This window comes from Dipodomys merriami, unplaced genomic scaffold (assembly GCF_024711535.1).
Source record: "Dipodomys merriami isolate MVZ:Mamm:240054 unplaced genomic scaffold, mDipMer1.0.p SCAF_32, whole genome shotgun sequence".
Taxonomy (NCBI): domain Eukaryota; kingdom Metazoa; phylum Chordata; class Mammalia; order Rodentia; family Heteromyidae; genus Dipodomys; species Dipodomys merriami.
Genome location: NW_027204715.1, coordinates 10,440,483 through 10,453,465, shown reverse-complemented (window position 1 = coordinate 10,453,465; position 12,983 = coordinate 10,440,483). Strand labels below are relative to the sequence as shown.

At 44.1% G+C, this 12,983-nt stretch overlaps 1 protein-coding gene across 1 annotated transcript in view; it reads left to right on the top strand.

Moving 5' to 3' along the window:
* Positions 1–2,164: 2,164 nt before the first annotated feature.
* The window catches only part of Marchf11 (membrane associated ring-CH-type finger 11), a 75,920-nt gene continuing 65,101 nt past the window's right edge, over positions 2,165–12,983 (top strand). The window contains exons 1-2 of the mRNA XM_070042079.1: positions 2,165–2,878; positions 3,889–4,044. Of these exons, the coding sequence (XP_069898180.1) occupies positions 2,390–2,878; positions 3,889–4,044 (645 nt within the window). The 5' untranslated portion in view covers positions 2,165–2,389. The remainder of the gene's footprint in view (positions 2,879–3,888; positions 4,045–12,983) is intronic.

Below are 12,983 nucleotides of genomic sequence, written 5' to 3'. Positions count from 1 at the left end.
TTTGCCTTGAACTGGGAAGGTAGCTCAGTGGTACAGAGCTTGCCTTGCATGCATGAGGCCCTGGGTTTGATTACTCAGCACTACATAAGCAGAAAAAGCGGGAAGTGGTGCTGTGGCTCAAGTGGTAGAGTGCTCACCTTGAGCTGAAGAGCTGAGGGACAGAGCCCAGGCCCAGAGTTCAGGCCCCATGACTGACCCCCAAAAAATATGCCTTGAAGAGTTACTGGAGATATGAACAAGCCTGTCTTTTGAGTGTAAGGTCTGCTTTGGAGGTTATTATAGCTGGGTTAAAATTTTTTTTTATATTTCCACGTGATTACTTACTTTTTAGAATGGTCAACTAGGAGGACATAGCCAATCTAGTAGTTTTTCAGCTAGCAGTTTTGCTATCTGAATTATTCAACAAGGTTTATATAGAACCCATAGCTTTTATTGTGTCCTTTAACAATACATTTTGTCACAACTTGTAATTTACTAGTCATAAATTGAATTACTCAGAGGATTTTGTGTAAATTTAAACTCTACTTTTAGAGTTTATGGTCAAGGTTTGTGAGACTCTTAAGGCCTATGATGATTTTCAGACTGTGGCAACAAATTTGGCTATGGTATTTTGACAGGTGAAGACAAAAATTGAAAATGTATCTATATTCACAGTTCTTCAATGTGTCAAGTTCCTAGGGCATGCAAGGATTATTATTTTGTAATGTATTTGCTGCTTGCCACTCTGTTAACCAAAAACAATCCAGTCTGAGGGATCTAAATGTTAAGAGGACATGCATGGGACCTATTTCATCTGAGGGAATTTGTGACAAAGCATTCTTGAAATACTTGAGGTGGGTCTCCCGCTTTTTTTGTTGTTGCAAAATACATATTTCTTACTGCCAAAATACATCACTGAAAAATTAAACTTAAGTCTGAAGTTTACCTTAACCATTTCAAAACATTTGTTGATGAGAATCACTGCCATCAACCAAGACATACGCTATAATACTATTTTAAGAAGAAAAAGAAAGGATTGATTTTTCTGGTTCTCCCCTTCCTCCCCCCCCCCCCCCATTCACTGATGTTTGAATGGGGGGGGAGGGGAAATCTGGGGAGTGTCCAGGAGCCAAAAGTTCTTTGTTAATAAACTCTTGAGTTAGTCTGCCTATCTGATCCTGGGTCTTCAGCAGTGACGGGAAGAAGAAGAAAAAAAGACAAAAATAAACTAGACCGCACACCAGTGCTCTGGAAGCAGAGGCTGGTGTGGGACGCTGAAGTACCCACCCGTGCTGAGTGGCAGAGGCCGCTCCGCGGCAGGAGCCCCAGGCCGTGATCGCACACAGCAGGGATTCGCAGCCTCCTGCACGTGCGCAGGTGCCCGTCGGTCCGGGGCTCTGCAAGCAAAGGAGTTTGATTTCAGGAAGGACCCGGCCACACAGAGGCTTTGGGGCGGTGGAGGACGTTTACACAGAGACGGGGACTGGGGTGACCCTTCCCCCCAGGGCTGCGGCCACGGGTCCCAGTGGCCAGCGAGGCGCAGCGTTTGAATCGGGGCTTCGCCAGTTACAGGGCCCGGGGCCCCGAGGCGCGCAGACAGTTACCGAAAACCCGGGCGGCCGCGCACTGCGGGCGACGAGGGGCACCCTGGGAGGACTGCGGGGCGGCGGGGACCGACCCGGCACCACCGAGGTTCCGGGACCCGGGAGGGAAGACGCCGAGCTCCAGCAGCCAGCGCGGGGCCGCGGCCGTTACCCTTCCCGCGCCCCGGCTCCGCGGGCTCGGGCGCGCAGAGGACCCCCGCAGCCTCCCCGCTCCGCCGTCGCGCCCCCCACCCGGCGGCCTCCCGCTCCCCCGCCCGGTAACGGCTCCGGGCCCCGCGGCTCCCCCGCGCTCCAGCCGCAATGCGCGCCGGCGGGGGAGGAGGGGGAAAGAGGGGTCATCCGCCCCGGAATCGACGCAGCCGCCCGGGGCCGGGCTGTGGGGGCGGCTGAGGGATCCCCCAGCAATTCCCGCCGGCCCTCTCCGCCCCTCGCGGCGATCGGCGCCCCCACCCCTAGCTGGCGCGGCGCACCCCGCCCGTCGCCACGCCCATTGCCGCGCGCCACGCCCACCGCCGCCGCGCGCCACGCCCACCGCCGCCGCGCGCCCCCGCCCACTCCCGCCGCGCGCCTGGCGCGCGCAGCCGAACTCGTCGCCCCCTCCACCAGAGCCGAGTCGGCGGCTCCAGCGAGCGGCCGCCTCCGCCGCCCGGCCCTCCGCGTCCCCTCCCGGTCCCGCCCTCCGGCTCCGGCGCCGAGACCCGTTCCCCACCAGCCGCCCTCTTCCCTCTCCTTCCGGCCTCCCGGCGCTCCCGCAGGCGGCGGTCGGCGCCCGGCCCGCCAAGCCGGGCGGCGACGCCGGCGGCACCATGAGCTTGGAGGGCAGCCACGGCAGCGACGGGCGTCGCGGGGCGGACAGCGGGGACCCCGAGCCGCCGCCCCCGTCGGCGCCGCGCCCCCCGCCGCCCGCGTCCCCCGAGTGCGCGGCGGGGCCGGTGCGGCCCCCGGGGGAGGTGGCCCCGCGGCGCCGAGGGGCCGACGAGCGCCCGCCGCCGCCGCCGCCGCTCGCCGGCCCGGAGGCGGCCGCGGCTGGCGACTCCGGGGAAGGTCCGCGGGGTTCCCCGGAGACGGCGGCCCCCGAGGCGGCGGGCAAGGGCGGCCCCGGGAAGCCCGAGGCGGCGGCGGCGGGCGGGGAGGGCGAGCGGCGGGGCGCGGGCGATCAGCCCGAGACGCGCTCGGTGTGCAGCAGCCGCAGCAGCAGCAGCGGCAGCGGCGGCGGCGGCGGCGAGCGGCGCGCGGGGCACCAGCACCAGCACCACCAGCCCATCTGCAAGATCTGCTTCCAGGGCGCCGAGCAGGTAAGGCCCGCCGGGCGCCGGGCGCGGGCCGGGCCGGGCCGCTGCCGAGCGCCGCCCAGAGCCGCTTCAGCACCGCGGACAGCGCCCGGCCCGCCCTCCCCGCCCGGGCTGCCTCCCCTGCAGGCAGAGCAGACGGAATACCCGGCCAGCCCGAGCCACACCGAGGCGGACAAGCCAGGGGTTTGGGCTTAGGCACGCAAGCACGCCCCTGGGCTGTCGGGTGAAGTCGGGGTTCCACTAGTGCATCCCGAATACATCAAAAGAAAGAAAGAAAGAAAAAGAAGCAGGGTATTTCCTGATCGCAAATATTAGTGATTGAATCTCACACCGATGTAAAAAGCATTTTTGTTTTACAACTCTTACAAAAGGAAGAGGAAGATATTTTTTGAAGGCTTTTTTTAAGCCTTAACATTATAAACACTACTAGAGGCTTATACAAAAGTCATCCTGTGGAGGAAAGGTAATGCATGTCTTGGTGGTGGGAGAACACATTAGGTTTAATATTTTTGAAAGTAAGGACATTGCATAAGATTGTGCAAGCTCACAGAAATATAGGGCCCTAGGTCAATATTTATAATGCCATATTTAGGGGGAAGAAAGCATAATGCTATCGCAGGCTTCTTTCCGGGATGCTGTGCATTTCGTCTTAAGCAATGATTACGAATAACTGCAGACTGGGGAACACACTGACCATGCACTTAAAAGTTATTAAAGAGATTTAATAGTACAGCCTACCCCTCAAGGATATTGGGAGCTGTATCTTGCAGACCTTTCGTATGTTGGTAGAACATTTATGTCATAACTCTAAGCAATATTTTTGGAATGGTTTTAAGACTTTAGTTCCATTCCCATCAGAGGTATTAAATCTTAATTTGATTTTTTTTTTGGTTGGGATAGCTTGATGCTTGTATCTTTCTGGATAAATAGCTTTGAAAGAGAAGAAAGTGGGCATTGTGTTCTGAAATGGAGATGCAGACGCACATATTCATACCGAGCTGTTTTCTATTCAGGGTGAGCTGTTAAATCCCTGCCGCTGTGACGGGTCTGTGCGGTACACACATCAGCTCTGTCTGCTCAAGTGGATCAGTGAGAGGGGCTCATGGACCTGTGAACTCTGCTGCTACAGATACCACGTCATCGCCATTAAAATGAAACAGCCTTGCCAGGTAGACACAACATCTACTTCATTGGAAATAATTTTGTTAACAGTTGAGTTATGACTTAGGATATTTTACTTAGGCTACTTTAGAACATTTTATGCAAACTGGAGGTAAAACCAGGATTTGGGATTTGTAAAGCCATGCTTTAAGAAAGCCATAAGATTTTTTTTTTTAATCTGTGAAATTCAAAGGACATTTTAACCAAAAAGTTTAATAATTTGTTACTTAATGGATTAATTTATGCCACTTTTTTGCTTCTAAAAAGCAAGTTGGTAAAATTTCAAATACTGCATTTAATCAATTTTATTAATTAGAAATGTTACACAATTTAGTAATATTCCATTTATTTATACAAGCTCTGACGATCTCCACGTACAGGAAACAGATGAGAGTAGAGTGGAACTGTATAGTAAGGAAAATTTGCTTGAACCCATCTGCTCTAGTCTGAGTACTCTCTTCTTTGAATACTCCTATTCAGACTTTCTTTTTTATATGAGATCTCTTCATAGTTGAATTTTAGGCCTTTTCATTTTGAGTTCAACTACCTTGTGGATGCAGAAGTATTCCCAACACTTATTCTCAATAATATTACTAAAATTGCATGTATTTTTAAAACTTTTGCATAAAATTATTCAGTAACACAATATCATGATATTTGAAGGCCTTCAAATGCCCTAAAATACAGGCGTTTTCTTTTATCTTTTTTTCACATGAAACTTATTCAAGTTGAGTAGGCTGGTAAAATATTAAAAAGAAAAGCAGAATAAGAGATTTGGTGGTGAATGAGGCTGCAGTTAATCAGATGTAAAAGAATAAACAGAAACAAGAAATGTGATAGAAGGGAAATGAAGAAGGAATTGAAAATTTGAGAGAGAAAAATGTTATATCTAATGTTCCCTATTTATCTAAATTACCAAATTTGGGTTACATTTGGGCAAGATAGCATATATGAAATGTTTGCATAAATACCTGGAGACTGAGTTATTACATTAATAATTTAAATGTCTTAGTTTTAACTTTTTCATTGATATAGTTTGCAGTTCATTTGCATCTCTCACAGTTAACTATTTTAAGGTATGACTAGCAAGCATAAAATGAAAACAAGAGCTTTCTCAAGGGGACCTGACACTTGTAAATCATTTGGGAATAGGAAGCAAGCACATGTCCCAACACAGTTTTCAGAACCAGTAATTGGCTGAACATCTTGGGTATCAATTTATGTATGGATGTATCACAGTTGTCTGGAGAAAGCATAGGACCAGGTCCAAAGATCAGGTTATGGTTAATATATATAATAATTTCACCAGTAGAAATACACGCGAAATAAGAGATGGGACAGTTTCCTTACTTTGGTGACAAGTCCAAAAAGAAGTCTGTGGTTAGATGCTCAAGAGCTGAGATAAAATGCTAAGAAGTTCAAACATTTAAACATGTCCCACATGTTAATTCTTTATGGATATTAGTTTATAACCAAATAAGCAGGTCATTAATATGACATTTTAACATAGGGATGAAAGAACACAGCCAAAACATTATTTGTCAGTTGTGATCCTAAAACAAATTATAATCCTACATTACTGTCTTTTGCCTTATTAAAAATTTAGTAATTATTTTAGCAAAAGCAATTCCTTAAGATTTATATAATATGGCCAGGCGCCAGTGGTTCACGCCTATAATCCTAGCTACTCAGGAGGCTGAGATTGGAGGATCGCAGTTCAAAGTCAGCCCAGGCAGGAACATCCATGAGACTCTTATCTCCAGTTAACCACCAGAAAACCAGAAGTGGTGCTTTGTTTCAAGTGGTAGAACGCCTGCCCTGACCTGAAGAGCTGAGGGACAGTGCCTAGGCCCAGAGTTCAAGCCCCATGACCGACCAAAAAAGCCCCAAATGATATATATCATATGATTCAGTTTTCCCCTTCTGAAATAATCCAAACCCTAAAAGTAACCCAATTCTACTGTCATCTAGTGTTTAATTATGACATATATAATACTATCATCATCTAAAATATCTGAATATTGCATTGAACTGCAAAATAATGTTTAGAAATAAGGTTGTTAAGAATGTGGTGCTAATGAGGTAAGATATGCCAGAAATGAAAGGCACAAAACTCTATATATGAAGCTTGGTACTTTGCAGGGTATTTGGTACTGGGTGTTGAATCCAGGGCCATGTTAGACAAATGCTCCACCACTGAACTAAGTACTCTCTAAGCCCAAGCTTAGTGTTGTTCATGAACAGAAGTCAGGTATAAAATTCCCAAACAGTGGCTTCTTACATGTAGATGTAGTTCATACTCAGATAAAGTATGGCTGCTTGTTTGGCATTTCTATTATGGGCAACAGACACCTGAGCATTCTCTCTGCTTCTTAGTTCTCATTATTGTGAGTACAAGGCCAGAGTTAGAATTTATTATCTTCTTGCTTCTTTGGCCTGGTAACAATCCACATTTTCACAGAGCAGAATGAGGAAATCGGATTATGGTTCTACCCTTCACTACAGTAACTATAGAACTGTCCCCACAGCTGTAAGCAGGTGATTTCTTGGGTGAAGAACAGAATAGAGAATAAATGATACTATTAAGGGAAAACGTGGTAAACACTGTGCCAGGCACTGTTCTAAGTGTTTTGCATATATAGACACTAATATTTAATCTATGTTATGGATCAGTAAGGTGAGGAATATTATTATCTCTGTTGACACAAAATGAAATTGAAATACAGAAGGAAATCTATGAAGGAAATGCCTAGCAGAAGGCAAAGCTAGGATTCAAACTCAGTCAGTCTGGCTCCAGGGTCACTGGTGTTAGCTACCATATTTGAATGTTGTTTCCCCTTTAGTCATCGTGAAGTTTCTGGGTACATCAGAACTTACACTGTTAAATCTCAAGCTCAAGGCAAATAGGAATGGTTTCATCCTGGGTCTATCTTTGGCCTGTTAGCAGCAACTTGTTAAGATTTTGTGTACTGACTTTGATCAAATGGAAGTTCTTTTCCACAAGCAGCACCACAGGAAGCCAATACAAAGCTGGTGTGAGTTGGAACATCCAGGATGGCTGGCTGGTTTGACTTGTTCTGGTCTGGGGACTCAGCTGAGCTGCCAGTTGGTGCCTCATGTCTTATGCCATAACCATGTGTGGTATCTGTGTTTTGGGAGCATGCAGTAGAAGTTACTAGTCATTAAGGCTTATCCTTGGAAATGATGTAACTTCACTTTTGCTCCATTTGTCTGATTGAAATCAAGTCATAGAACTAATTACCATTTAGTGAAAAGGAAAATTAATTCCACCTCTAAATTCCAGCCTTTCTTTTAAAGAGGGTGGCCATTTTTAACTCACAATGGAAATAGCTTTCAGACTAGATTTTCCAACCTGCCCTGGTCTGTGAAATTGGCTCTGTCAGGTCCTCACAGACTTATAGACATAACTGCTCCTTTGCCTCTGACTCAAAGACGGATTCACTCCACCCATCGTGTTTGGTATAACCTCAAGTACTTTGGAAGTACTAACATATGATATTAAAAATATTACACATTGTATATACTACTTACATATATCACTATTTTATATACACTAAACTACACACACACACACATATATATATACATGATACTACTTATATAAGTGTGTATATACATACTTATGTCACTATATATGTATATATATACATATCACTATTGTAGATACTTAACTACTAATGCCTAAGGCTCCCTGGGAGAAGTTACAGTGAAGGACAAGGAGCAGTAGTCAGGAAGCAGGTGTGCATGTCAGGAACATGCTGCCAGAGAGTCTGAGACTTTTGCTTTACCTGTTTGGACTTTGGAAATTGGATTCTAGACCTTTGTATTTCACTGGATTTCACTGATGGTTAGCCTATGACATTTGATGTAAAAAACGACAGATGTATCCCCTACAACATTTTTAAATCTTAATTATTATATCATTAGCAGCAGGAGTTAATTAAGACATTTGCAGTAATTAAAATGCATCCACCTTCCTACTTACTTGCAGAATCTATTTCATTTATTAGCATATCCAGTATGATGAATTTTGAATCACAGTATTTGCTCTAAAATTAGCAAGATGCAAGAACAAGTAAGATCAAATTCACTCTGAAATGTTGGTGAGATTATAAAAGGATTAAGCTACACATCAGTTTGTGAATGCTTCCTGTATTTTTCCAAGCTGTAGAGATATAGAGATGTTTACTAAGACATTATGGGGGAAAATCTTAATCTTTCTACTGCCTTCTGATGGAAATGGAGATGAAAAGTTGTCACTTGACCTATTTGAACCTCAGCTGTCAGTTTCTAAAAAGGAGAGAATAATGGTACCAGTATATGTAAGTATACTGAAGTGCTTAGAATGGTGCCTGGTACAGAGTAGGTGCTGATTTCTTCTTTTCCTCTGATCATTAGTACTAGTTCAGTTTGCTAAGAGAAGCACCTTCAGTTGCTAAGAGCTTTCTCTTATTATAGTTAATTTGTAAAGAGTGAAATTAGTGACTCCAATTTCTATATCATTTTTAACATGCTTATAACAGATAATTGTATATGGTTACAGTTCAAAAGAATCTGTTCAAATTCATGTGTACTTAGGAAATAGTTATATCAGGCTTGCTGGTATTTCCATCACCTCAGAGATGTATTATATCTTTGTGCTAAGAACATCTAAAAGCCTCCTTTTTTCTAAAAAGTTGTTTTGACTTTTATTATACATTATGGTTGGCTATAGTCATCCTTCTTGATGTAGACAAGATATTTCTCCCAGTGGTCAGCATGTCTCTTGTCTCATCTAGCACCCCCTCCCTAGCCTCTGAAAATCACCAACTACCTTCTCCTTCCATAAGCTCAGCTTTCTGTAGATTCCACATGTAAATGAGATCATATGATCGTTGTCTCTCTGTGCCGAGCATACTGCACTTAATGTAATGTCCCCTAGGTGCATCCATATGATCACAATGAACATATTTTATGTTTTCTTTCAAACACATGCCATACTTTTTAAATTTATTCACCTACTGTCAAAATTTAGATTGTTTTCGATCTTGGCTATTGTGAAAACCAGCGTCATTTATGCTTACAGGTGTTTTTCTTTAACTGCTTATTTTTGAGGGTAGCTTATCTCCATTTTGGACTATGTTAGTTTATCATAAGTAATTAATAAGTTAGTATTTTATAGCAGGTGTAATGTGATATAATAATCTCAGTGCCCATGAGCACTGAGTACGGATGTCCTGCACTGTGGGTCTTAAGTACTTCCTGAGCCTTTTTATAATTGGAGTTATGAGATACTATTAAATGTGGCCAAGCACAGGAAAGAAAGATTCAAGGTCAAGAAATCATGTTAACTTGATTGGATGCCTGGAATCAGCCCTGGTGGGGTGGAGCACATGAAACCTGTCTATAGGTTTGGAGAAGGCTCAGAGATGCCTGGAGGTTTCACAGATAGGCATTACACAGCACATAGCCATGTCTCCCATTGTTGCTTCCTCTTCTTTTGTTACTTATAGGACTGCAAGAATCTTTGTGTCTTATTTGCCTAGGGAAGGATTGAAACTTTAATTTTGTCCATATACTTTTGCCCATATTAGGTCTCTGGCAATTTTTACAAGTTTGTAACCTATTTTATTATTTTATTTTTTCCAGATCTAGGGCTTGAACACAGGGCCTGCTCTCTGTCCCTGAGCCTCTCTTTGCTCAAGGCTAGTGCTCTACCACTTGAGCCACAGCGCCACTTCTGGCATTTTATGAGTAGTTTGCCTAGGGATAAAAGTCTCATGGACTTTCTTTTTTTTAAATTGTGAAAGTACTGTAGAGAGGGGTTACAATTACATGGGCAAGATAATGAGTACATTTCTTATCAAGCATTGTAGCCTCCTCCTTTGTTTCCCCTTCCCATCCCTTCCCATTCTCCCCTCCAATTCCCCCCCCCCCCCCCCCACCAAAGTTGTAAAGCTCTCTCATGGACTTTCATGCCTGGGCTGGCTTTTGAACTGTGATCCTCAGATGTCAGTCTCCTGACTAGGATTACAGGTGTAAGCCACTGGCGCCTGACGACTATATTTTTATTGCCCTTTTCTTGCTGCTTTTCTGTTAAATTGTCAGCAACAGGTGCTTTCCGGATAGTAAGCATAACTGGAAAGTCTCCTGGGAAAGAAAGTGATAAGAGAATATTTTTAATTTTTTTTGGGTCGGTCGTGGGGCTTGAACTCAGGGCCTGGGCGCTATCCCTCAGCTCTTCAGCTCAAGGCAAGCATTCTTGCCACATGCTCCATTTCCAGTTTTCTGAGTGGTTTATTGGAGATAAGAGTCTCATGGCCTTTCCTGCCCAGGCTGGCTTTGAATTGTGATCCTCAGGTCTCAGCCTCCTAGTAGCTAGGATTACAGGTGTGAGCCACCAGCACCTGGCTATTTTTAATTTTTATCCATAGCATTAAAACCCTGAGATTTATCTTAGTAGATTTAAACTAAAGAGGAATTTGGCACCAACTGCACTGGTCTTGGCTGCCTTTTCTCAAGGCACAGCTGCTGGACCTGTTTGTAAGGCATTTGTAGACCTTCGTAAGGACCCTGCACTCCTCTCTTTCCTAAACTGGGCATGAGTGCCGTATTTCTATCTTCCCACTCCCTGAACGCTGGTATGATGAAGCTAACGCACTAGGAGGAGCTAACCTGTGTTACTGAGTTGGATGAGGTTTTGAAAACTTACTAAGAAAATGGAGCAGGAGCTGTGTTACACTGTGATTTGAAATCCTCCAGGGCATTGGCATTTTATTGCCTGAAGTGTCCACCCACGTGCAGCCTTGTGACGCAAAAGCCACCACTTCGTCCTTGCTAACCACTCTTTGTAGGTTTGGTAGCGAATGAGCTGAGGGCGGCTTTTCGTGATGGTGCCTGAGTAGCTGAAAGACAATTTTCAAATGTAATATTTCAGTGTATATGCTGGCCTAGCTTAAAGGTAACTAAAAATGTCAAAAATAACAACGAACATATAGTAGGGCAATTTCCTTGCCTTAGAAATAGCTTTTGTTCCATTTGCTTACTCATTCTAAAAGTACATGAATCTGCATTTGACTCACTAGGAAAGATTAATGATTTCCTCTTGAATGAAATATGCAAATTAGATTTTGTGTACTACTCTAGCCACCCTGTTAACTGTGTTGGCTGTGTGTACCTTGATTGCCTAATTTGTCCCAAAGCCAGATGGTTCTCTGACAGAAGGGAGAGGAGGTAGAGAACTTTGCTGGCTCTGCTTTCTGGCACTTTTGGCTTGTACAGGTGAGGCTTGGGACAATGTATACATTCATGAGCATTAGTGCCTAGAACGTTCTTGTCCACACACTCCTGGTTTGTAACACTTTCTAGCTTTTAAAGCATTTCCCTTTTGACGTCTTTTCTCTTCTTTAACCCCTGCAATCATCTGTCTCTAGGAGAAAGAACTTCCTGAGCAGAAATGGTTGGACCCTTTGGTTAAAGCGGATTAGGGTGGCAGGAAAATTTGTCAGTAGTTGGGTGGAGGAACTCTGCATGGTTCTTCATGTCTTCCCTTGATAGCAGTATCTTTTTATTTAAACAAGACCTCTGTGTGGCCCGATCTAAAGTGTTTTAGGCTATGAGGCCACTTTAGCTACTGTTTTTGTTTGTTTGTTTGTTTTTTCCCAGGAACCAGTTACAGATACCATATAAATGGATGAACATGGCTGGGTCTAGTACAGCTTTTTTTTTTTTTTAACCAATAATGAAACCCAAGATTCAAAGAATGCTTTTCTTTTAAAAAGTCTTTTCCTACCACCTAAAAATGTAAACACCCATAGGCTACGCCAAAGCAAGCAGTGAACAGGACTTGGTCTGGCAGTCGATGAAGCAGATGGGGAGACTGATACGGATTTAGGAATTTCGTGACCTTTTAAATTTTGTCATGAGTGAGATGCATCTAAATTTTGATGTTTCTTTGTAACCTTGAGTTAAATCCTATCTCGTTCAGCTCCATAACAAAATATTATTGCATAATACTAGCTATTGAGCCATTGTTTCTTCCAAACAGTTTCTTGGTTGTATCAGACTAAGCCAGTATTCCCAGGAGTAGCTTTAGTTAGGGCAGAAGCAGAGGACAAGGCTATCACAGAATATACTTTCTGTCTCTTGGGAACAAGGCACCCCCTCTCAGTGAGTCCTGGAATACATGATGTAGAACACTCATAGGTTCAACCCTCAACCAATCCTCCTGGCTTCTGCAACCACAAGTGTTCTTGGAACATGTCCTTTTGCATGTCTTAAAATAAGAGTAGTTTGTTCCGGATTTCCAGGCTATGTAAACATAGTAAGAAGTGAAGGAGGTCTTAGAACAAATTATGTAGCATAGTTCAACGTTGTGTTTTGAGCCTTTAGTATTTGTGGTGTGAATGAATGAATGAACAGATGAATAAACGAGTGTTTTAGCAACATTGCTAGAATCAAGGAGCTCATGTCCTATTTTCAGAGAGAATACATCTTAAGGAAGTTAAGTTGCCTTCATTACTCACTGTGAACTTTCAATTCTTTTTTTTTTTTTTTTTTTTGCTGGTCCTAGGGCTGGAACGCAGGGCCATGAGCCATGCCTGAGCCTCTTTGTGTTCAAGGCTATCGTTCTACCACTTGAGTTGCTGTGCTACTTCTGGCTTTTTCTGGTAGTTTATTGAAGATAAGACAATGGACTTTCCTGCCTGGGCTGACTTTGAACCATGATCCTCAAGTGTCAGCCTTCTGAGTAGCTAGGATTGCAGGCATGATCACCAGTACCCAGCTCTATTCATTTTTTAGTTGATCTTATAATAATGTTATTCAGAATTTGGGCAAATATATGGTTTTAAGACCAGAGCAAAAATCTTAAAAGTAATACAGTGATCTGTTTTTGAAAACCTAGATATTATTTTTGTAAAAAGCTTCCAGTGAGACATATCTGTTC